Source organism: Bombus flavifrons, chromosome 1 (genome assembly GCF_040668555.2).
Source record: "Bombus flavifrons isolate JBK064 chromosome 1, iyBomFlav1_principal, whole genome shotgun sequence".
Lineage (NCBI taxonomy): Eukaryota > Metazoa > Arthropoda > Insecta > Hymenoptera > Apidae > Bombus > Bombus flavifrons.
Window position 1 is genome coordinate 2,828,402 of NC_138442.1, and position 26,647 is coordinate 2,855,048.

Sequence of the window (26,647 nt, forward strand, 5' to 3'; positions counted from 1 at the left end):
CGGTCCATTCGATACACCTATGACGTCTTAAGATTTACTTGATTGGTTGCAAATTTTAATCGCAATTCTAGGTGTTTCAATCATATCAAATTTATTGTTTCATACATCAAACTTACTCTTTTTCCTCTGCATTGTTTCATTTCTTGCAAAGCATCTTCTTACAAAAAAAAAAAAATCGGTGATGAAACTGTTGAGGTATAATAAATTAATTGCTTTATTCGCACACAACATCTATATATATATATTACACTCTGAAGACCTCGATAACCTTCTTACACGCACGCTTGTTGTCAAACAGACTATTCTAGATGCTTCTAACAGCTACCAACTGTCTTTTGTCTCAACTAAGATCTGGACGTTCTCTGACGCTTACACACACATTCACATGTACAGTGTAAATGTATCATCTACCTAACTTTATCTTCTGTAGTCAAAGTCTAATTAAGACTCTTTTTGCTTCCTGTTTTACTTCAGATTGGCAAAATGATCGGAATTATGAGAACCACGAGATTCTCTTTCGAAACAAGTATTCTTGAAAGTTTATACTATCGCCAACTTTGATTACTCCTTCTTAGGGTTCTTATAATCCTTGATTATAAGTAAATATATATGCAAAATAATGATAGAAAAAGTTATATAGTCTTTTTGCTACAACGTTCTAAAACAGTACAAAAGAAAAGAGTTGAAAAGATTAAGAAATTTGCTTTCTATGGTAATCTACTTAAATAGTTTATTAGAAGAATTTAGAATAAAAAATTCCATAATTCATGATGAATCTTTCCACGTTGATAAATTTTCTGTTGAAAAAATTAAGAAAAAGGATTGAGATACCACAGAGGTAAAAAATTCTCATTTTACAATAAAATATCCACTTGAATAGTTTGCTAGGAACGTACAACGTTCAGTTATAAATAAAACAGATTTCCGTGCTGAAAGCTTTGGTATGAAACCGCAGTATATCTGTCATATGTCACAAAACATTTGCTTTTACAGAAATCAGAAAAATTCAGAATTGTAAGAGTTTTAGTTTTAGTTTATTTAAGTTAAAAGAGTATTATTTTTCAAACTGTTTCGAATATACTGTAGAGTTATAGAGAGCTTTGAAAAATAGCTAAGAGGTCTTTGTAGAGTATAAAAATTCCGATTGAACCGCGAATAAGATATCTTTATATTCAGTAACCCTTTCGATTAAGAAAAACAGCTTTCTCTCTCTCTCTCTATCTCGATAGTGTCTTTATTATTACTTTTAAGAATATTCATCTCATCGAGCTAATTCGACGTATGGTAACGTAGATTTATTCACGAAATTTACGTTTAGATTTATATTTATTCATGAAATCTACGCTTCAGAATGAAACATAGAGCTTGTTCGTTTGTATTCCAACAGGGCAATTGAGAATTTCTGCCTGGAGTATGATAAATGCAAGCTTTGAGATAGATGGTAGTTATGGAAAGTTGATTGAAAATTATGATACAGGTATCAGTTTGAGGACACATGTGGGATATTTGTTGTTGCATGTGGAAAAGAAATAGGTAGATAGACGCTTGAGATTGAATGAGAATTGAAAGAGATTGAGTGAAATCTGAAAAAAGTTGTTGAATGTTGTTATATTCAGAGTAGGGTACTCATAGATTTGGATTTAAAGTTCCTTTGTTGGAATGTTGTAAATGTTGTAAAATGTTGTAAAGTCTTACTTTTATATCGGTATGGAAAGAGTGTTAGGGTTTTCAAGAATTTATAGAATATAGTTTCTATGTATGTACTTGTTATATTATGAAGTTTGATAAAATCTAGAATGTAGAACTAATTATTCTATCGATTTAGAGGTAGAATATTTTAGTTTGAACAGTTTGAACATTGATAATGTATATACATATGTATAATCTAGAACACGAAAAAATTTTATATAGATATTGAAATAATGCTTAAGTTTATATGATACGAGTTAAGCGAAAACATTTCCATTTTCGGGATTCTTTTTTAAAATAATTAATTATAAGAATTGAAGGAAGGTTTATTTGTAAATACTTAAGAAAATAAATATTACTCTGATAAGGCTGAACGATATAAAAAAGATATGTAATTTAAAAGTAAACGTATATACATTTTTTTTATAAAAATCGAGTACGTTTTACAATGATAGAATAAATGTGCGACTTAATAAATTTGTAAAAAATAATAGAAAATAAAACATGCTTGAAAATGATATTGTGGTTTTGTATTATAATAGTATAATACTACAGTAAATTCTTTATTATTACATACTTTTATATTTTGTATGTAGAGTGTACAAATTTCTCTTTTGTAAATTTATTGTTATTATGCAAAAGATTTATGGGATTAAAAACTATAAAAATAATTAAATTTCACTCTCAAAATTATTGTTCTATGCGTTCTATGCGTTGTTCTCCATTGTCCTATTGTAGCAATCATAATGCTCCTAATTTCGGTGTCAGAAATCTACTCACAAAACCAGCAATACGTTACTTGGTTCAACGTTTCTAGCAAAATCAGTGATTTACTAGTACACAGGCATCAGAGTGTTCTATTCAAACCTTCTCACTTTCTTCTGCATTTACAAATATGGGTAAAGTATCATATATACTTTACCCATAAGTTCATAAATTTTTTATAAAAATGTGGCATATTCAAACAGATAGACAGAATCTTAGCCTCCGCTTCAATTGACTAGAAGGGCCCTGTGAGCTTATGTCTGAAGAATTATCAATGCTGATGGTCCTCATATATTCATAGTTTACGAGACATTGAGAAAAATATAATAATACTAATACATTGCATTCTGCTTACACATACATACATGTTACTGTGTCCACAGACACAACCGATGGGATAGTCGCTTCGCTCGTAACCAACCGCCTCACGATTGCTGAAGAGCAAAGAATGTCTTAAACTTAATCTAATACCTTCTATGAACTGCCATAACGGCCATCCGACGCACACGTGCAATGTAACATCGCTGTGATACCGCAGCTGCAACAACTGTGCGATCGTGCGCTGTCGCTGCTATTTATGAGTATTTAATGTGGTGATAGCGGCGAAGAAGTTAGTACATATTGCGAAGAAGCAAAATGAACATACATGAAAAAGCGGATAGCTTTTGCATATTTACGTGAAATGCAAATTATTCCTGCGACTATCTCCTGCGGGATATCACTGCGATTATATGTCTTTCTTGGACAAAAGTCGCTCGTTTATATCCGGCCTTAGTATACAAATACTTCGTGAAATCGCAGAAAATATTGAGTTCGTTCGTTTGTTAGTGCCTCTCTTGTAAAAGGTGCATTTACCACGATATTTATAAATTTAAAACAGGATGAAAATAAATTTTTTATTTATTGAAATTAAACGTCGAGATTAAAAATACCGATAGTGGCACGTGACTTATCGTATCGATCGAAATGCTACTTGTTATTTTATGGTAAATTAAAACATTTTAGTGCGCTGTTTATTCATGTTAATATTATGTATACATATTACATGTTAACACGTTTATTGACATTGTTAGAACGCAGAAAAACAGGAAACATTAAATAATTAAATTAATGACAACATAAGTACACACAGAAAACGAAAATCTAAAGTAGTATTAATATAAAGCCAATAATTATAATAATAATTTTTTAATAGCAAAGTGATAATAATCAATTGATATTGATATAAACAGTGAAATTACAAATGGCAAAAAGAAAATATTATTTTTTATTTTATTTATTATTGCTTAGTCCGTGCCTTTTTCTACATCTCTTATGTCTATTTCTCTTCTTATATGTCTATTAACCCTCTTTTCCACTCTATTCTATTGCACTCCCTTAATTTCTCTTCTCTATTATTGCTTTCAGTTCTGTTAAACCTTCTCCAGTCTCGTTTAGCGTTTTTCCTATGTCCTTTGGTCCTCCCGTTATTTTACATTCTTCCATTACATGTCTCAGGTCTACTTCTTTCCTTCTACATAGTCTGCATCTTTTTTCTCCCTCTTCTTTCCAGTATTCCCTCACTTTGGTCTCGTTTCCGCATCTGAATCTTGCCAGTATTCTTCTGTCCTTCCACTTCATCCTCCCTCCTAAGTACTTTGGTCATTTTTCTTTGGCTATATTTCTGTAGTGTATATTATACTTGGATTCCCTTATCCTTTTCCCCCTCTCTTCTGCTTCTCTCTTTCTTCTTTCTCCTATAGTTTGGTCTGCTGTCATCCTTTCTTGCTCCTCCCCTGCTTCTATCTGCGTCCCTCCCTTTCTCATCTCTTCTAATCCCTTCTTTCTCTTTCTTGCTCTTTTTCCTTCATGGCCATTTCCCCAGTTTCTCTCTCTTTCCTTTATACACTCCTTTACTAATTCCTTTTTTGATTCTAGGGCTTTCACTTCGTACCTTGCTGCTCTTTTTAATGCTTTTTCTTTTATTTCTATTATCTTGCATTCTTCTGTCAATATATAATTTGGTGTTGTCGTATCTAAGCCTAATATCCATTTCGCATATCTCCTTTCAGAAAGAAGATAAATGTTATATATTAGGTTGTCCGAAAAGTATCTTTCATTTTATGAAGAAATAATAGACACAATGTTTTTTGTTTTATATTATTTTATCGAATTACGTACGATCCATTTTGTTTTGTTGAGATAAACACCGCGACAATTCACAGACTTGGTTTCACGTTTGTATGAAGCTGCATTGTTGCAAAAAACGTTTGCGAAAGAAAGACACTTTCCGGACAACCTAATACATGTTGCATTATTAAATATATGCGATATTAAAAATCATATAAATCTGTGTTTGAATCTGTTGTACTGTTACATAAATTGTGTGGAATGGAATTTTCTCTTGTAATAGGTGATGATGTATTATTACGGTCAAAGTACGTTTATTGAGAAATGACCTACGAGTGAGATATCGATTCTGACACTGAGTGTTGTAAATGATGAGCGCATGATGAGCAGGACTGTGTATGATATTTTTTATTAATTTTAACATCTCATTTCTAAATTTCAATTTCTGGTCTAAATTAAACAGTCTGACAGTGGATAATAAGAAATGAAAAAAAATGTGTTTTTACCTATTGTAGTAGGTTGAATAGGTGTATTTATGAAATTCAATAACGAAACTTCTATTGTTTCTCTACGATGGCGTTTCCTGGGTAGTTCAGTGGTGACTGAAATGTTTCGCGTATTTGAAATATGTGTGCCCTGCGTGTTTGAATTGTTGTCGTGTCTTGTTGTATGTAGGATCGTATTGCATACTATTTTCTGAATTTATTGTATCTTTTCTTCTTAATAAAAATGACAATTATTCCACATATATATATTTTCCCCATATTGGCTGCCTATCCAAATCTCAACTTTCTACGAATGCTTCTCATGAATATGTTTTTAATATTTCCCCACTTATTAACCAAATTTTTAAAATGTTTATTTTCTTACAAATACTTAAGTAACGTATATAACTTAATAGATCTATGTTACAGTCATAGAATTGGACATACTACATTTGCAAGAAAAGTTTGCAAGGCTATTTGGGTCTACTTTAAAAAAAGAATGTTTTCCTGTATTTTCCAAAAAAAAAAAAATAGTTAGAAATATCTGTAATAATATGAAATAATATAAGAAATAATATATGAGGGTTTCTAAAATGTTTCCAATTTCCCAAACTGTGTAGGAGTCATAGATCACAAGCACGTGAGAATAATAAAACCAGAAACGTCCACTACATTGCATTACAAATATAATATTTTTCTGTAGCACCGTTCGGAATAATGATTATATTTTAAATTATATATAATTAATATAATTTTACGTAATTATTATATAAATTAAAATTAATATTATAATAATAAATATAATTAAATTATATATAATCTCTCAAATTACAAAATCAACTACATAGATATAAAAGCTGTCAGAAAAGAATCTGACAGTCACATTTTGAAAAGAATCGAACTTTGTAAAAAAAATTACAAATGCTCTGAATATTCCCAAAAATTAACCACGTAATGGAACGGAATACAGCGAAAATACATTAACGTAGAGAAAGTATTTTTAATTACCGACTAACTCGAGCCTGTTGTTTTCTTGGAATTATGCTTTTTATCGAATAAATGGAAAGTTTTCCGTAAGCCGCTGAATATAAAATTACCGTTTGCTGTAGATGTTATAAAGTGTTGTTGCGTTCTATAATACATAATGCGAAGTACGAAGTGGAGATGGCTATCAGTAAGAAGATTTAATTATGAAGGGATTGCATAATAAAACTTGTACTGAGAATCGAGACAAGGAGATTTAACCATAAAACAAATAAGAAACAACCTTGCGGACTATTTTGTTAGTGATAATGCCCTCATAGGACGAACACATTCAGAGTAATGTTGACGAAGAATTACATCAACACAATGATAGTTATTTTGTATAAAACAAATAAAATATATGTCGGAGATGAAAGGAAAGCCGAAGCCGTTCCTTGGAAATTTTGGGAACATCCTCTAGTACTCTAGCCTGGATTTTATCATAGCTGTAATTGTTCGAGATTTGTGATAGCGACATTGGGTTCGAGGTGACAATTGGTCGCCGAACGTAGCCACGGTCACGGGATGTACGTTTTGCCTAACGGAGGTCTGGAGTGGTTGTATGGGTTTTCCGAGAAATGTGGTTGTGGCGGCATGCGGCCTCGGGAGCGGGCCTAGCCACGTGTAATACAATGGGTCATACATTGTATTACTAATCAAACTCCAGGCAGAAACTGCCTAACAACGGCGTTTGGAACTTCCTCGATGCTTCCAACGAGTCTGCCTAGCAACGGCGTTTGAAACCTTCTCGATGCTTCCAAACGGGTATAGAAAAACAAATGCAATCGTACAGCGAGAAAAATCTCGACGAGGCTGGCATTCTTGCGACTGCTTTGGAGGGTGACACGTCGAGTTTTCAACCATCGTATTTCTGTGCTTAAGATCAGTCTACGCTTAGTAAAGAGTTATCCCGTTGGCCGTGGATTCGTTTGAACTCAAAAATATTGTTAATAGCGTTCATTAAACTTATTGTTCGTAAATCATACTATTCATTGAACTTACTATTCGTTAAACTTATTATTCATTAGACTTACTATTTGTTAGACTTATTATTCGTTCAACTTATTATCCACTAACTTATTATTTGTTAAGCTTATTATTCACTAGACTTATTATTTGTTAATCTTTGTAGTAGACTTATGTATACGTGTAAATATAATCACGGTTGTGTAAAACAATGGTCAATTCACGTGAAGAGTTGTTACGCGCCCAAAATTCCAACCATAACCCGACATATACATATGTTTGGATTCGTATCTATCGCAGAGAATTATGTTTTTTATAAAAATGTTAAGATATTGAAAAATGCTGATAAATATTAAAATGATTGTCAATTTTTGCATTTCCTTGCAACATATATTTTCTAAGAAAAAAAAGGCTTACAGGCGTAAATTTTCTCCGCTTCAGATATTTCTCCGAAATTCGAATATAAGTTTCTTCATACTTGTAACCGAGTCAAATTTGGAATATTGGGTTGTCATGGTATAACAATTCGATAAACAATTCCGTGTTGAAAGAATCCGTTCCGCTTCTTTTTGCCATAACACGCCAGTACGATCGTTTTGCAATTTGGCAAAGGGCATACGATCATTGCGATATCGCTTGTTCAATTGCAGTGTCACAGACGTCGCAATATGTGAACCGCATGCTGGTATGTATTGCACGATTAAAAACATATGCACACGTATACCTGTCGAATCGCGACGCCCGTGTAACGTCAATTCACATCAGAGGCCAGGCCACACACCGCGGGCAGGATGGCACCCAGATGTCTGCACATCCTTGGCGCGTACCCTCGATAGTCTTAAGTACCCACCAGGGGTCTTGGAATTTTCATAGTTAAGGTCCTTCGAACCAAGCGAGTATCTCTTGTCTTAGATTTCCTTTTACGTTTATTGTTTACTACGTGTTAACATGGAAAGTTGGTTTTCCTCACGTCCGGTATGTTCCGTTAGCAACTTTCTCGCGAGGGCGGCTAAACCCTTCCTGGTCCACCAACCGTCTTATCATCCAATCGGAGACGGTGTCTATTGCCCTCACTTCCTTAACCAAAATTGTCATCAACAAATCCGATAGTGCCGTGTCGTTAGACACACCACCCCTAGCTTTCCTCAGACACAATATCGTCGGTAAAACTCACTTATTCTGTATCCTCAGAATAGTCAACATATCTTTACCGGTCTCTACCCTTATAATAGTCGCGTACTTAACGTATCATTGTAACTAAGTCTTACATAACGTGGTTGGAGCGAATTGTGATTTATGTTAATTCAGTGTGTATTACATTGTGATTGCTGAATTTATAATAAAGTTTAATTAAAACAAATTAATAGTTGTGTTACGACTCAACTATTTTATTTCATCAACCAACCCTTAAGTTTACGTGACACTCGTGTGCATCGGTCGTAAATAGACCGTCGAACAACGAGCGGAGCGACTACCGCGGCGACAGTGATTGTGTACACAGTTCCACATATACTCGTATGCATAAGTAGAGTGAAAGCAGTAATATATTTTTCTTAATATCTTGAAAATTATGAGTTTACTGCACTTCGCACCACCACCGTTATAATTTTTGAGACAGAAATTTTCGAACAAGGTGTCATACGCTTTAATATTCGCCATGGCAGCAACTAAAGTAGTGTGAAATTTTATTCGTTCCCCTAAAGAATATAAAGGACTTTTACTCTCACATGTATAACTCAGGCAGCTCGAAAATGTTAAAATTTGTGAAATTTTACGTACGAGTAAGCCATCCGTAATATTTTTCGTTGCTGCCATAATTCGATTTTAAGGGGTGAAATCGCTTCTTGAAGAAAAATTCAGAATTTTCTATCTGAAGCGAAATATTTCAAAAACGGTGAAAGATATCTACAAAAAAATGTAAACGAAAGTTGCATCGTTTTATCGTATTTACTTAACTATGTAAACAAACTTTCGAAAAATTCATGATTTTCGAGTTACCGCCCTCCCTTGCCCAAACCACCCCTTAAAAAAATGTTGTTTACTATACATACTGAAATACCGCTGAATACCTTCGTTTCATATCTGTAAATGATTTATATGTTAACATTTCTTCTTTAAATAAATAAAACCAATTTTAATCAATTTTGACACTTCTCTTTAATAAACTGATTTCATAACGCAATACTTAAATAATTTACATTATTTACATAGTTTACACGAAGATTATCAACATCAAATCTAATTATAACGGTACAACAGTTTTTACTAATAAAGTTGACATTTAAACATTGAATTCCCTTTTTGCATAACGAAGAGTTGTATTATAAATAATAAACGAGAAAAGCAGCGAAAATCGCGATTTGTTATTGGTACCATAATGACATTCCTCATAGAAACGCTTGAAACAAAGATACAAATCGCATAAATAGTCTTTCACTGCAAAAGTAACAAATCTGCAAAATTCTGGAACTCGCTGCTATGCGTTTTTAAATATCCGCTTTTAAACCAAACTTATTGGGAAAAATGTTTGACAAGACATTCTCTACTTGTACGCAAGGTTTCAGAATCTTTTGATTTTTCGGCTTGCTTAACCTTCCCTGTTACATTTTATTGCATTGCAATATACTGTTTTACAATATAAATACATTTTTATCGCAGCATGTCATCTTCTCTCAGCCTTTCTCATTTAAAAACTGTTCCATTCATAACTCATAAAATCTTAGTATAATAATTTACAACTTACTAAGATTTCAATTTCTTTAAAATTTATAGGTATCTGTATGAAATAAATTCATCCTTTGAATCCTATTTCCAGCCCACGAAAGTTATTACATTTTTTTTCTAGATTATACTAATTATACTTATCTATAATAAGTATTAACTTATTATAAATATTTGGCCATGTCACTGCACCACGCCAGAAAAAATTACTGAAAATTCTCAATGCGAGAATTGATTGTAAATTTTAATAAATAAAAAAAAAAAATTTCTTTTCTAGAACAAAATATTTCGTGAACTCCTTATTGAGAAAATCAAGATAGTCAAAATATAATGCCCAACAAATTAGCCATCAATCTTTTAAAAAGAAGGAGATATCTCTCATAGTTCAAGTAATGTAACAATTCCAAAAATTGAAATACATGTTTATAAAACTCGTACAAGTATGCTCGAAAAGATCATGCCAGTTACACTGGCATTCCGCACGCAGAGGATCAAAAATATCGGAAAATACTCGATATTGTAATTCCAATACGCTTAAAATGTAATTCCAGTACACAATGTGTTAACGTTTCAGAATCGATGCGTACTTTGTATCGATATCACGTAACAGTGTTGAAAGCTACGGCCACAAATTGAACCTATACAGGGTGTCTCACAAACGAGATCACTTAAATATCTGCCTTATTTACGATTGTATGAAAAAACACTTCTCAAGGCAACTATTTATTGTATCTCAAGCGGACCATGCAACGATGGGAAGAATTCTTTTCTCAAGGTTATTTTTCACGAGATTTCAAGGGGTGTTCGATACGTTTTTAAATGTAACCCTATATTTTTGTCCATAGATCGATGTATCTTTTCATTCTTTATATAAAAGTATCAAGGTGCTTGCATCTGAAAATGCTTAATTTAAAAGATATTTTTACCTTAATTTTGTGAAACTCGTAAAACGGCGCAGAGCGATACGGTTTATGTTTTCCCTGTCTTTCCTACGCTACATTCGATGAAATTAAAATCGGAATATCTTTTAAACAAGCATTTCGCGTGTAATTACCTCGATACTTTGACGCAGAGAACGAAAAGAATCGTATCTACTGGTACAAACAATTATATGGAGTTCTATTTAACAAAAATACCGATAACTTGAAACGACTAGGAATCTCCTAAAAAAGAAAAACGAAAAATTTCTTTCCAGCATTACACACGCCCATTGAAATAGTTCAACTTTGTCCTGAGAAGTATTTTCATACAATCGTAAATAAGATCTAACTGAGACACCCTGTATAACTCCGAAACTTGCTATCCAATCCCTTCAACCTCTAACCACCAAGACGTTGGCAATGAACTTTATAATCGTTTCGTTGCACGTATTTCATTTCAACCGTGGGATTATCGTCGGAACCTCGTTCGGATCGTCTTTCGTTCGTTTATTCGTTCGTTATTGACGTTCTATCTCATCCGTGTGTTCGCTTGCTCGGCGTTACGCCGATATCATTATTGGAACGTGACACGCCTGTTCCTCTCGACACGGTGACGCACAGTTTACGGAAAGTTCTGTAAGGTAGCAAGATCGTAACGCAATAATCTAGTCGATAAAATGACGGAACTTGTTTGGAATCTGTGATACTACGCGACACTTGATCGAACCAACGATTATTGAGTTTTTACACGTTGGAGCTTGTTTTAATGTGATTTGCTTTTAGCGCTAGAACTACTAGCATGGTTAAAATGATCAATCCGCAATTTTTCTTACATTTTATGATCATATAATAAATGATATAGTTCATACAAATGCACAAATTATTAACAAAGATATGTCCTCGAACCGATAGAATTATTAGAATCGTCGGAATTACTAGCTTTTAATTTTTCATACAGTTCATATAAAAATGATATATACAGGGTGGTTGGTAACTGGCGGTACAAGCGGAAAGGGGGTGATTCTACGCGAAAAAAGAAGTCGAAAATATAAAATAAAAATTTTTCGTTTGAGTTTGAGAAAAAGGGTTGTATGCTAAATAAAGGAAGATCTTACGGTATGTCGACTTTTTTTCGATTTTCACTCTATCCTTATATTATCTATATCATATATGTGTAATATACGTCATGATTCTACATCCGTGTAAAGTCAGGGAAATTCTGTGACCCGAGATAATATGGAAATCAAAAATAACAATATTACGTGGAGATTTCGGTTTTGAGAAAATAAAACTTGAAAGCGTGTCAAGTACATATGTATATGAGATTGATTCTCGACTGGACAGAAGTGAACAATTGGTAGGAGATTATTCAACATGCGAAAATAAATAAAGAATGTAGAAGAACATTTTTTTGTCTGAAATCTCGTTTTCAAATTTGTCAAATACACATATACCAGGCTAATCTTTTATTCAATATGTTCAAATCGTATTTTCTCGAAAACGAAAACTTAAATGAAAAAGTGTTATTCTACATTTCCTCACTTTTGACTTATTTTTGCATAGAATAATTTTCCGTACTACACATCTATTTGCCTAAATACACTAGGCAAATTTCCTGACTCAATAATCCTAAAGAACACCTCCGATGCAATAGTTATTCTATTATTACGTACTATTTTGGTGTATGGTAGAATAAGTCGTAGAATCTTCTTGACTTCATTTCTACCGCAAATCTAAGCACACAGTGTATAATAAATTTACGTTATTACGATGTTTTAGTTATATATACAGAGTGGTTGGTAACTGGTGGTACAAGCGGAAAGGGGGTGATTCTACGCGAAAAAAGAAGTCGAAAATATAGAATAAAAATTTTTCGTTTGAGGCTTTGTTTTCGAGAAAATCGACTTTGAATTTTCGCTCGGTACGCGTGCACTTTATCGCGTCTCGTTATAACGGATCTCACTGTAGATCGTTGTCTCGATTGACGTTATCTTTTTAATTTTGAAAATATTTTTAAATTTTTATTCTATATTTTCGACTTCTTTTTTCGCGTAGAATCACCCCCTTTCCGCTTGTACCACCAATTACCAACCACCCTGTATATGTTAGGAAACGCAAATTTTGATGCTAGAATTACTCGAATGATTAAAATTACCAATTTATAATTCCTTTATACAAGTTTAAGGAATATACAATAAGTTGCAGCAAGTTATATAGTTTATATAAATATAGAAAACCAATTTAGTAAATTATATTCTACTACTACCGACTATTATATCGGCTACTATTAATAATTAACGAAATGATCATTTTTGTTACAGATTAAAAACATATTAGTTTTGAGATTATTAACTCGTTTTCGCACTTCTATTGCATGTTATCCAAATTTTGTCTTACTTTAACTGTGCAATTTCCAATTTCTACTGAATATTTATATAGCTTCTTCTAAAATTTGATTCGATATAAAATATCAATAGAATGAACATAAATTTTTCATAAAATTCCATGTCTGGAAAATATCATTCTTTCAATATTATTTGACAATATTTAATCATATCATCCGTAACTAAAAATTGCTGTTTCAAGAATAATTTCTCTCAACAGCTTAACTTAAGTAATACTATTTTCAGTATCCCTAAATACGCAATATTTGATAAAATTAGTCAAGATTCCAGTTTCTATATTAAAATCAAAATCAAAAATATTGGAAGATAGAAATACCTATGTTAAAGTAAAAAACATTAAATTATTAAAGCTTGTATATAAAAATATCCCAATAATATTAGAATAATAATGAAATTATCACGCAAATAGGTTACATTCATAAATAAAAGTTTCATGTCGTGCAATTGTAATTGGCTTAAACATGGCTAGACGATATTGCGACAGATCCAACGAATATTCTATATCCGGTGCATTTTTCAAAGCCCTTTATCGAACGATATGTGTAAACATTTCAGTTGACAGCAGGAGCGAACCTCTGCTGGATTTCATATGTATAAATCCTGCTGGACGCAAACATTATCAATTTTATTCTTTTTTACTTTTTTATCTTTTATCCTTCAAAGCATCAAGATATTATATTTTACACGGCATATGAAAATAAGAATCGTTTGGCATCGTTTCATCGACAGTCCGGATATCTCGAGATCAGAAAAATCAATTTGCTGAAGTAGAAAAAGCGAAAGGAAGAGAAATTGATCGCAAATAGGTTTGTTTACGTACCGTCTGGCCATGAGAATATGTATTGTCATCGACGATGCATTTTTTCGGGAACGATTCTTCCGTCGTTAATTCATTTCCGGCGTCCTCTTGGACGTCAATGTCTACTTGTCCAAGGAGAACCTGCCCGGTCGTTCTTGCTGGAACTAAAAAGTTGGAATGAATGTTAGAGAACGAAGTCGGCAGACGAAGTGGCAACTGAAATTGAATGAAACCAATCTTTTGATCAGCTTTTTGACCAATCAAAATCAATGGATAAAGGCAAACTTTTTATCCTTTGATCATATCGTAGGAATAATTTTAGAAGAACGAATGTCGAGGAGTATTTTACTTTTATGGGATGATGAATGATGGATTATCTAGAATTTTTAGAAGTAGGAGAATTTCGCGAAGTGGGAATTCTCTGAACGGAAAAATGACAGGAAATAGTTAGTTCAAGTATTCGTTAGAGAAATAAAATTATTGGAAAATTTAAGATTTAACTCGGTCGTTTCTTACCCAATTGTATCTTTTTAGCGTTAAAAATATTTCGAGTTTGAGCTAAATATGAAATGAAAATTTGTTATTGAGATGCGTGATATGTTTTGTAAATTTGATGTTGAACATTTCCTTAAAGTATTGCGAATCACGTTTATCTGCCAAGAGAATGAGAATGAGATTGAAGTACAAAAATTCGAGGTCAGTAATATAGGAGTTAGCGATACATTCATATAAGTTATGTACAGTGTGTCCGTTTTAAATGTGTACACACGATTATTTCTGTAACAGAAATGCTAAAAAATGTTTCAAATGAAAGTCGTTCGACTTCATGGGAGAAACTTAATAAGATATTTCGAATTTTTTTTACATTTGAAGCGATCGTCGGTGAAGGTGCCTACAAGAAATACTCTTGATTTTCAACAATAACGTTTATTAAACTCTTAACAATTAACAACAAACAACGATTAACAACAAACAACGATCAACGCTGAACTCTCAAGAGTCAATAACCCGTTTCTCTAATTGTGTTGGCTTCGCTTAACCTTTCGCACTTCGCAGCTCGGGGCAGAATGAATCTTTTGGTTCAAAACCAAACAGATTCTTTTCTTTGTTGCCCCTCGATATCCCCATTACGCGCGCGTTTATTAAAAGTATGCGACGGTTGCCGCGTATGCGTTCTACCGAATATTCGGCGAAAGAACCGTAGGGATATCGATGGTACATTAGGCTTTGAAGGTATAGCGCTTTGTGCCGCAAAGTCGTTGGAAATTTTCGTGGTCGAGTGCCGCCACAACTGATCGAAAAGCTAGTCAAGTTCGGTTCAAAGAAGTAATAGCAAGCGAAGATATATTCTGTGAAAGCGGTATTTATATGAGGTTAGCGATGGGTGCTGGTTGCCCCACCAACGGTCCCTTGCGGGTGGAAATGACCGTTGAACATGGGAAAGCTGACCTTCCCATTTTTTACCGGATTGTACAATAACCCTAAGGAACTTCTCGACTTGAAAGATGTTTTGAAGCAATTAAGTGTCTTGACGGTAAAATAAAAATTTTATGACAGTTGCTTTAGGATTGTTTTAGGTTGTTTAGGATTATTTTGGTCCGACTAATTATGTTTGTACAGCTGGTGGCCGTCTTGACTGAGGCATGGATTTTGGTTTATGCAGACGTAACAATAATATTATATTAAAAAATATTATACTATAGGGTATTTTGTTTTGCTTAATCAATCATGGCTTACTCGTATTACTCGGTTAGTATAATATACTAGAGTACTTATATATAGTTTTAAGTATGTATAATGACTCTTTTTTATTCATTTTCTAACTATCTTTTGATAGATACTTATTTATAATTAAGAAAAATTATTCGTGTACTCTTCGCGTTTAATATTCATGAAGAATAATATTAATATAATTGCATACTTCATTAATATTCCATATTTGATCAACCTTCTTACACACGTGCCCGTCTATTTTTTTGTAGGCGTATGTGTCTGACTACTTGATCTTATGATTAACCCAAATCTGTTCTTCGTTATTTCAATTTAATTTATCATCTAGTCTGGTTTGTACAGTTGAGGTGAAAAATATTAGTAATATTTTACAGATGAGAAGTTATAACTTATTAAGAAATATTCGATAATAAGAGAAATTAAATTTTATAAATGAATATTACCAATTACAAGTCATCTGATTATTCTGTTTGAAGTAAAATTATGAAACTGTAAAATCTAACTTTATAATCTGCAGTTTATAACTTGTCTATTTAATGATATTATTAATTAACAAATTATTATGCAAGATTCTTTTGGTGTCCGTATTAACAATAATATAAGTAGTTAAATTTATCAGACTAAATTAATTTTTTGAAAATAAATTCCATACATTTAATATAACTAATATAATTTAATATAATGTAATATAACTAAAGGAACTAAATCGGTACAACTAACCGATACGCCTTTCCAAGTACCCACCTATCTGAAGGACCACGGACATATCTCAGGTCCACATGGCCCATTGAAATTTTCCATCCCTTCTGACTCTTCAGCACTTTCACTTTCTACCTGCACTGCAGTTTGTACTCCTAGCGAGTTCATTGGTTTTCTTAAATGATTATTCCACGGTACTACACTCGGCCACTGTGATATAAACATCTGTCCCCAGATGTGCTCACCATCACTAGTTTCACTTATAGCACTGTCTTCATCAATGACCCACAACTTCATATAATCAACCGCCGTGGAAGTCGTTTACGGTTCATCGTACTCGCCTTCTCGCTGCATCGTGTAGCGGTCGTTTAGTAAAACCACATAATATTGTCCAAGGAACCTCGGGTGGAACCCAGCACTGGCTTGCGTCCTTTTAAAATTGCCATCGAATCTTCACAAGACACTGTCGTCTTCTTGCGTTTCTTGATGACTGATGGTTCGCCTTCGCACCACCTGAAATTTTCTCACGACTATTCCGTTCTCTGGCCACGTTTTAATCTGATTATCGACTTCGACTTTATCTGAAGAAGATAGTCTTCGCGGTCTTTCGTAAACAGGAATGTCGTCTTGCTGAGTTAAATTCATTTTCTCTACTTCTGCTCTACTTCTTCTCCATTTTAGACATTTCCTTTGGAAATCCGTTATAATCTTTGCCGTCTATTTTATGAATGGAAATGTCTCCGCCTTTTATGTTTATTTCGACGGTAATTAGAAAGTCTGCGCCAATGATCAACGAATGATCAACGTATCTGATCACTATCTGTGATATTGTGTGCCATTATAACGTAAGACTCATCATCTATCACAACGTTTGTCGAAAATCGACCAGGTGTACAATTACTTTCAAACCCGATGCCGCGGAATTTAACAATTCTGTTTCCTAATTCCCAATTCTCACATATTGATCCGTTCGCCTCTATAACGCTTCGTCTGTAACGATCGCGACGCATCTTCGGAGGATTTACTCGTGTTATTTGCACTGCGATGCAATGTGTCCGTATTTCTGGCATTTGAAACATCTAAGACTTTTAATTTTCATCGGACAGTTCACAACCAGATGATATTTATTTCCGCATAGAAAGCATCGTCGTTCTCTCATCCTCTTCAATTTTTCTTCGACTCGCTTACTCTTCGTCTTTGCGTTTTCCTTCATGGCCTCGTACAGGGCAAGCTTCTTTTCAAACTCGCGAATATTCTTGGCGCCGTATAGTACCGTTTTGTTGGTCTCCTTGTCACGAATCCCGTCGATGATGTATTTTATTACGGACGAATTTTCCATACCTATTTGTTTAGCTATGTGGAACATTTTATAGACATACTCTTGGTATGTCTCGGTTTTCTTCTTGGTTTGACGCGACAGCTCCTTGTGTACGTTGTACGAGTCTACTTTTTTCGCAAATTCGCTCACATCGCGCTTTTCTTCATTTTCTTCCCCTTCGTCTCCTTCGTCCTCGCCGTATTCCATTTCAAAGGCGATGGAAACTCTTAGACGATCTCGCAGTTCTTCCTTTGTACCAGTTGTCCTCAATCTTCGTTTTCTGAGTTCGTCTTTCAACTCCGCAACTTCCATTGTTTTCATTCGCTCCAGCTTATCGTTAACAACGCACCTTTCTTCAACCTTAACGATGTTATTATCCACGTTTAATCCTTCGCTCATTGTGGATAATGATCCAGCTCAATTGCAACCCAATTTCACAATTACGAGGTGGTATTTGGTGTACGGTGCCAAAGAAATACTCGGCGGTGTCCAACGATATATTTATTTAACAGGCCTTACACTCGTTTTGAAAAATTCTCACCATTTTCACTTCTCGGTTACAACTAGACTCACTCGCTTCGCTGTTAAAACTCAAATGTTTCTTTGCGTTTCTTTTGTCGCCCCTAGACATCCCCACTACGCGCGCTTTTGTTAGGCGTCCATGACCATTGCCACGAACGCCTTCTTTCAAATATTCGGCAGATGGACCGTAGGGTACCGATGGGTCATTAAGCACATCGACCTTACGCTTCGGTGACATGATTTATTTTGAAGAAACCGTCAGAAAGTTCCGTTGTCGGGTGCCGCTAAAATGATAAAATAATAGAATACAGTACGTTTGTTTTTTAATGTGCAATAAATACTAGCTCGGAAGTTAACAATAGCAATGAAGAAAACGTGGAGCGTGGGAGAAAGAATATTCAAACAGGACTACAAAAGGAGAATGAAGATGTTTGGAGCACTGGTAGAGAGTGTGGCGCTGTTTGGAGCAGAGGTATGGGGCTGGAACATGGAAGAAAGACTGGATAGAGTACAAAGGAGATATGCGAAATGGATATTAGGCTTAGATACGACAACACCAAATTATATATTGACAGAAGAATGCAAGGTAATAGAAATAAAAGAAAAAGCATTAAAAAGAGCAGCAAGGTACGAAGAGAAAGCCCTCGAATCAAAAAAGGAATTAGTAAAGGAGTGTATGAAGGAAAGAGAGAGAAACTGGGGAAATGGCCATGAAGGGAAAAGAGCAAGAAAGAGAAAGAAGGGATTAGAAGAGATGAGAAAGGGAGGGACGCAGATAGAAGCAGGGGAGGAGCAAGAAAGGATGACAGCAGACCAAACTATAGGAGAAAGAAGAAAGAGAGAAGCAGAAGAGAGGGGGAAAAGGATAAGAGAATCCAAGTATAATATACACTACAGAAATATAGCAAAGAAAAATGACCAAAGTACTTAGGAGGGAGGATGAAGTGGAAGGACAGAAGAATACTGGCAAGATTCAGATGTGGAAACGAGACCAAAGCGAGGGAATACTGGAAAGAAGAGGGAGAAAAAAGATGCAGACTATGTGAAGGAAAGAAGAAGACCTGAGACATGTAATGGAAGAATATAAAATAACGGGAGGACCAAAAGACATGGGAAAAACGCTAAATGAGACTGGAGAAGGTTTAACAGAACTGAAAGCAATAATAGAGAAGAGAAATTAAGGGAGTGCAATAGAATAGAGTGGAGAAGAGGGGAGGTAGACATATAAGAAGAGAAATAGACATAAGAGATGTAAAACCGAAAGTTCGTCCAAAGCCGAAAGGCACGGACTAATCAATAATAATAATAATAAGTAATTATTTAGTTAAATTAGAAAGTTATTTAAAAATGGGGATCCACATGTTATTTAGCAATTAAGTTAGAAAAATTTACCAAATGTCCAGCTGGACAAATTGTAAAGTACAAATTAAATAATAATAATAAAAAGAACTAATAATAATAAACTAACACTCTGAACCGTTACTTTGTTGGATTCGTACAATAAATTTTGCTATCGTATTTAAAGTCCGAACTTTTTACCTTACTCACGAAACGTTCGAACTACGACGCGAGGAAATCACCGGTTATTTGTTAATTTCGTGATTTCTTGTGTCTCCTACGTGACAATGGCGTTCACGTTTCGCGATATCAACCGATCAGTTACAACCTGACTGATCGTCATCTAGTTGACAATTCGTATCAATGTCATCGTGTATCTTCATTAATTTAGAAAGAATAAGATCTTTCATCTTATGGATAAATTGCTGCCATGCATGATTGATGTCATGTCTTTGAGTAGAGTGATTTTTGTATAGTAGATTTTAATATATTCTGTGTCACATCCACCAGCATCGAAACATTTATCTTATATTTAGCACTTTCGAGATGAATTCTTCGTTTAATAACGAACGCAAAAGTATAATGCTACTGATTATAATGTGCTAAAAAAAAGAAAAAAAAATTAGTCATGATTATAAGAATAGAATATGTAGTCTCACTTATAATGAAACGCAACATATTATAATATAGCTATATTATACCCAGCAATTTTCCTAAAATTGCTCTTCAGAAGAATGGTTAGAGCTGGTAATGTATTAAATTATGATTGTATTCAATATTAATATTATGTTACTAGAAACTGGAAATATTCACAAAAATGTCGTAACAACATATAATAGGAATATAAAAAATAAAAATTGTCATTAACGATAACTCGCGTGAAATGTATTAAGGTTGGATATTATTATTCGTTCTCTTTTTCATAGTTTACTAAAGCGTTTAATTTACTCAAATGGAGAGAACGCTTTGATTTTTCCGAAGCTTCTAAAGAGTAAAAATACAGTGTGCAATGGAACTTGTTAGAATTAATAATGTCTAAAAATTTGGTTGGTAATTCTTTTCGATTCTCTTTGTTCTCCTTTCTTCTGCAGTTTCGCTATAATTTTTTCTCCCATTCCTTTCGAATCGCTTTATTCTTGTTCGTTATGGGAAAAGTTTCCACCGCTGCATGCGAAACGCCATTATCCTGGAAGTTCCACGTTACTCGATTTTTTGCAGTAAAATTTACTTACTATCAGCTCGTCGTCTAATGCTTTTCTCATGGCTCCATTTCAACTACCTGGTTAACGACGCCTTTATCGTTTTGCACAATGAATTTTTAGGAATTCTCTTTGGATACAGACTCTAAGGTTGCTTTCCTTTCTGAATGGTCGGGTTTTAATTGTTTTTGACGAAGTTCTAAAATGTTGTAAGATTAAGTGACATGAAATTTGTCTTTGTACTCTTGTTATTGATAGTACCTGTTCAATTATATTTTTTTTGACTCTCCTATTTCCATGGTTGTATGATAACGTATTTAAAATTATGAATTCGAATGTTACAGATAGGTTTCAAATGAAATTTACAAATAATTCTTATTGATAATTACTGGTCATTAATTTGAATTTTTTAATAATTCAAAATATTTATATGAATCGATTATTTGTTATGTAATGGAAACAAAATTACAGACAGATGTATGTGGTTGTTAACTAAATAACAAGATTAAACGATATTCTGTCTTTTTTTTTTGTTGGCCATATTTCCAGGAATAATAAAATATTTTGAACAAAAACTTGGAGAAATAATAAGAATCTGCAGGATTTATTCAATTACCAGAAAGATGAAATTTTTTATATTTTCTAATCATTTATTGTTTAATAATTGATCTTTCTTTCTGCATATTAGATTATACTAATTGATGTTAAAACAGAAAGTTAAATATACATATCACCATTTGATAATGTTGAGGTTATTCGATGTGTAATCAGAGAAAACTAGTGGATAAATTGTAAGGCAGAAAATATATTTAAATAGAAGTGTAATTATAAATAAGAATACAATTTGAGCTGGTCCAGATCCGCACGCTAGCTGTGTTACCCAATAACTGAAAACCCCGAAGCCAACGTCGCCTGTCTACTGTTTATGGTCTGACTTCGTCGCAGTCTTTTGTCTACGCGCTGTCGATGGCTTCAGTGCTTGAGAAACTAAAAAGACCAGATGTAGAGTTTTCTTATAAGTGGTGACCACTTCAACACCCTCCCTAAAACTCTACATCTCCACAAACAATTATCTCAAATTTACAAATTATCTCTTAATATTTTTTTAACTCTTGTCGTAAATATCTGAAAATTAATTTGTCAATGCCTTCACAAGTACATTTGCCAGACGCCTTTCTCTTTTTCATTCAAATTAATTTATTACAAAAAAATACTAGAAGACTAAACAGATCATGTAGAGTTTTTCTTTTTTTTTTTAGAAGTGATAACCACTTCGACAGATAACATATCTATATTTCTTAATACACACTTAATTAACACTTGCTTTATTATATGCTCAAATGAGTTTATTTAATCAGAATATAAAACACAGATGTAAGCAAATAGATGCACAAACCAGTAAGTAAACGAATAAGTGAAATAACAATTAACAAACGAACTATCTCTTTTCATTTTACAATCTTTGTACACAATATTCCGAATGTACCAATATTATTCGTAATTCTGTTTCTCTTAAATGTCAGTTACGCTAAAATATGTTAAAAATTATGCTATACGATGAATAAAACGAGCAATTTATTATATTCTCACAATAATTCATTTGCCATATATTATATTCTGCACATAATTATTTTCAAAGAGTAAACGAAACAATGAGATAGACTTTTTGATCATGATAAATAATAAATAATTATAATAAATAAGTCAATAATTCCAAATTATCTTATTCCGTTGGGAAAATCATCTCTTTAATGTTCGATTGAATTTTGCAGCACTCAAAAGGAACAACCCAGACTTGATAATGTAATTTACACATATACAGAAGAAATTCTTATCATGCTTATAAAACTTCGGACAAGGCAATTTTTGGTATATAATTTTCAGGAAATAAAAGGGGGAATTGAATTAATAAGGAGAAGAGAATAAAGGGAAGAGACATAAAAGAAAGATACTCGGAAAAATTGCAGCGATTTAAGACTGATTGCTGATACGAGAAAACGATAAAAAGCAAGACTTTCAACGTTGAAAGAGAGACCAACAGTGCTACATTTCCATTCGCGCGATTCTTGACAATACGCCCAGGACGATTTACATGAATGAAAAGAAAATAAAACGAGACGAGAATGTTACAGCGGGAAGAAAAGGAAGTATAAAAAAATGAAGGCCGCTTCGAAAATCAACGAACCAGCGTAAAACAGATTGCAGAATGTCAGGCTTCCTTTCGACACGTACAATTTCCTTCGAACTCGTCATTTTGTCTCATTTATATATTTCCGTATTTTTCTTCCCCTCATTGAATATTTATGACGAGTTATATTTACCTTCGTGCGACGATCAACCACGGAGCATATTATGCGAACAACGTGAAATTTTATTACAATTACGTGGCGACAGTTTTATAGAATAGCGACAATTTTGGACGGTCCTGATCCTGTCTGACGGTCCTTCGCGTGTCTTTCTTAGTGGTTTGTTATTAACCGAAGCGAGTCGGTGATGTTATGTAACTTCATTTTATTATTTAATATAAAAGTCTCTATTGTTAGATTTTATACGAGCCGAAAGATTATTAATGTGGGATAGTGTGACATCAGGGAAGGACGTGGCGCGAGGGGTAATTGTTTATTAGCGTTGTCAAGATACGTTGACGTTGTCAAAGAGTGTTGCGAGCGTTACCAAGGTATGTTTGGGAAAAAGGTGAGCATGGAAAACATCGTAACGAGAGTTGAGAGAGTCAGAGTTGAATTTATCGTCGTCGTGTGAAGATCGTTGTGTCGTTGTGTCGTAGAAGTAGTGAGTAACGAATACGTGAAACGGGGTTTTATATTCGATTACGTGTGAGTGCAAACGATATTGTATTAATCATACTGATACCTACAAACTAATCATATAACATTCTTACATTAATGCCTCAACGCAAGAAATCACGTACAATAAACACGATTTTCTGCCGATAATAAAACACGAATGAGTTGGAAATGTGTTGCAGGACGTAGCAATGTTTAACATTTTACGAATCAAAATCTATTTCTAATACAAAATCCATCCCGTTGAACTCTCGAATGATGCTGTTGGGTTATATATGACTACAATAATTTCCTACTTAATTTTAACCTGAATTCTATATTCTGTGCAATAAAGACGACTAATAACCCTTAAGGCGTAAAAAGGCAATTATTGCGAAATCGACAAAGACGACTAGAGGAACAGTGTTCGATAGCCATTAACTTCGCTCGTGATTTATAAAAGTACCAAAAAGGAATAAGGAAAGAAGCAATCTTCGTCGGATCCTCTCACCTAGAACGCAATAACGTGTAACATAGGTGGAAACACCTTATAAATATTGACAGACTGGCCACGAGGGGTGACAGGTTAAAGCCATTAGAAGTAATTGAGGCACGAGGCATTACGAGATTACATCGCTTCGACTGCAATATCGGCTCGACTGCGAAAATAGGCGGTTTTCTTCGACCATTTTCCAACCTTCAAATACGGTGACCGATATATATCTAAATGATTGAGAGCCTATTGTCATTAACTTTTATATAAAGTAAAAAACAACGCACTTTTTGACGTCTAATAATGATAATAATAATCATTGTCAGTATATTTGTTCGTACAATTTACCTATTAATCACCAAAGTATTATAATACACCTTTGAGAAGAATCGAAAATAAGATTAGTGCATTTGAAAGAAGTGCAGAAAGTTAATACGTAATTAGGCTGCTGATGTTCATGCGAATGTATCTATATTTCTGGAATGCAAGCAGAGAAACGAAACCAAAGTAGCTTGGTTAGAAGATTCTAAAAATATCTTCTTTACTTTGCATTTTCCTACACAAAATTACATATACAGGGTGGTTGGTAACTGGTGGTACAAGCGGAAAGGGGGTGATTCTACGCGAAAAAAGAAGTCGAAAATATAAAATAAACATTTTTCGTTTGAGGCTTTGTTTTCGAGAAAGTCGACTTTGAATTTTCGCTCGGTACGCGTGCAGTACGTTATAACGGATCTCACTGTAGATCGTTGCCTCGATGGAAAAATTTCGGGCAAACATAATCAGATCGTATCACAACAGCTACTTCTAAGTTCTATTATTTAAGTACAGCTATAATAAATAGTTTAGACCAAAGTATCAGGGATCTTCCGAAAATTCCAAAAGAAAGGCCCGTTGTCCCTACATCTCCGACATATATTAATTTTCACTTGTTTCGATTACGAATGATCAACATGAATGATTAAAAATATTTTTACTACCAGTAACCACTAACTATGACAGAAACTTAATTGTGGTTACCAGTAACCATTACTCATGGCGGAAATTTAATTTCGGTTACCGGTAACCAATATAAATGACCAGAATTTTTTTGGTTGCCAGTAACCATTATCAATGGCCCGAATTTTATTTTGGTTGTCGATGAGCGTTACCGAAGGTGACAAATTTTTTCGGCCACCACTGACCGATATTGACGACATACTACAACAGAAACAAATATTTGTTTGAGTCTTTAAAAGTAATAGACATTCTGTTCGATAACGGAATATTCGGATATGTAGTATTATATACATATATAAATTCTCCTGTTTACATACATATATTAAATTTCAGATTAGGGCTTGTATGGAGCGAGTATTTGTTACAGTTATATTTGTTCCGATTTGTTCCGTATACTAATCTCGTGCTTCCCTAAAATATACAGGGAAAAAAGTCGAAAATATAGAATAAAAATTTTTTAATTTTTCCATCGAGACAACGATCTACGCGAGATCCGTTATAACGAGACGTGATAAAGTGCAGGCGTACCGAGCGAAAATTCAAAGTCGATTTTCTCGAAAACAAAGCCTCGAACGAAAAATTTTTATTCTATATTTTCCACTTCTTTTTTCGTGTAGAATCACCCCCTTTCCGCTTGTACCACCAGTTACCAACCACCCTGTATATTACATACAAAGCATATTGCGTATCACGTACTTCTGTGATATATTTATCTTATTAGATTCACCTTATGATAACTGTGTGAACTGCTGATAACAGTAGTAGTGATCGATATGAAATATAGAACAGATGTTACGGTATATTTGTAACTTTTAGTTGGTTAAGTGTACGTTGTTAGTTTATGTTTCGAATGAGGATGGTTCGGTTTGATTAAAATTATAGCATCATTATCTGCTACGTGAATTAGGTGAATACCCAAGTAAACATAGGACACGTTCTTTTAAATTTTTAAAAAGTAAATGCCTGGAAAGATAAATAAATATTATATTAGAGACGCAAATTCTATCAGTTACTAACTGCAAATTTTGACAAGGCGTCTATAATTTATTATCGCATAAAATAATGTAAAAGTATTGTTAAATATCTATTGTTAAATTTTGTATAATAAATAATATCCGACACACCAAACTTATGTCAAACATGTTATTGACATATTTTTCATATTTTTTGTGTATATTTTACGTCCATAGATCTCATATGCTGTTGTCATATTTTAACATAAGTAGTACACTATTAGTACACTTCCCAGGAGAGGCCAAGCGACTATTTCATGGATTAGAATTGGTCATTCCAAAATTGTACATTCTCACAACCTGTCAAAGGATTCAGCTCCTCGATACGACGAATGCTCTTTTATAATTGAAACAGACCATCTAATCCTGAACAGCTAAAACGTGCTACTGTAAAATAAGCAACGTGATCGAGAGAAGTCAAGTTTGTTCGGCGTCTAGAGATTTTTTTTTTATTATTTAATTTGTACTTTACAATTTGTCCAGTTGGACGTTTGGCAAATTTTTCTAGCTTTATTGCTAAATAACGTGTGGATGGCCGCCCCCAGTGCGATACCATCTTCGAGTTTGTCTATTTTATTTCTTTAGTGAGGTCAATGGGGTGTTTTCTCTTTAGTCTTCTATATGTCATAGACAACTCACAGGCTAATATAAAAGGTTTGTGTGTTTCTCA

The 26,647-nt window shown here is 33.7% G+C and overlaps 1 protein-coding gene across 2 annotated transcripts in view; it reads right to left on the minus strand.

Moving 5' to 3' along the window:
* LOC138184159 (kielin/chordin-like protein) overlaps positions 1-26,647 on the minus strand; it is a 252,414-nt gene that overhangs the window by 31,503 nt on the left and 194,264 nt on the right. Inside the window, exons 1-2 of one of the 2 annotated variants that reach the window (XM_069121891.1) lie at positions 16,358-17,105; positions 13,904-14,046 (exon numbers count right to left, since the gene is read on the minus strand). In XM_069121891.1, coding sequence (XP_068977992.1) covers positions 13,904-14,046; positions 16,358-16,379 — 165 coding nt within the window. In that variant the 5' untranslated portion in view covers positions 16,380-17,105. Of the gene's footprint in view, positions 1-13,903; positions 14,047-16,357; positions 17,106-26,647 lie in introns of those variants that run through there. The other variant, XM_069121883.1, reaches the window with a different exon arrangement.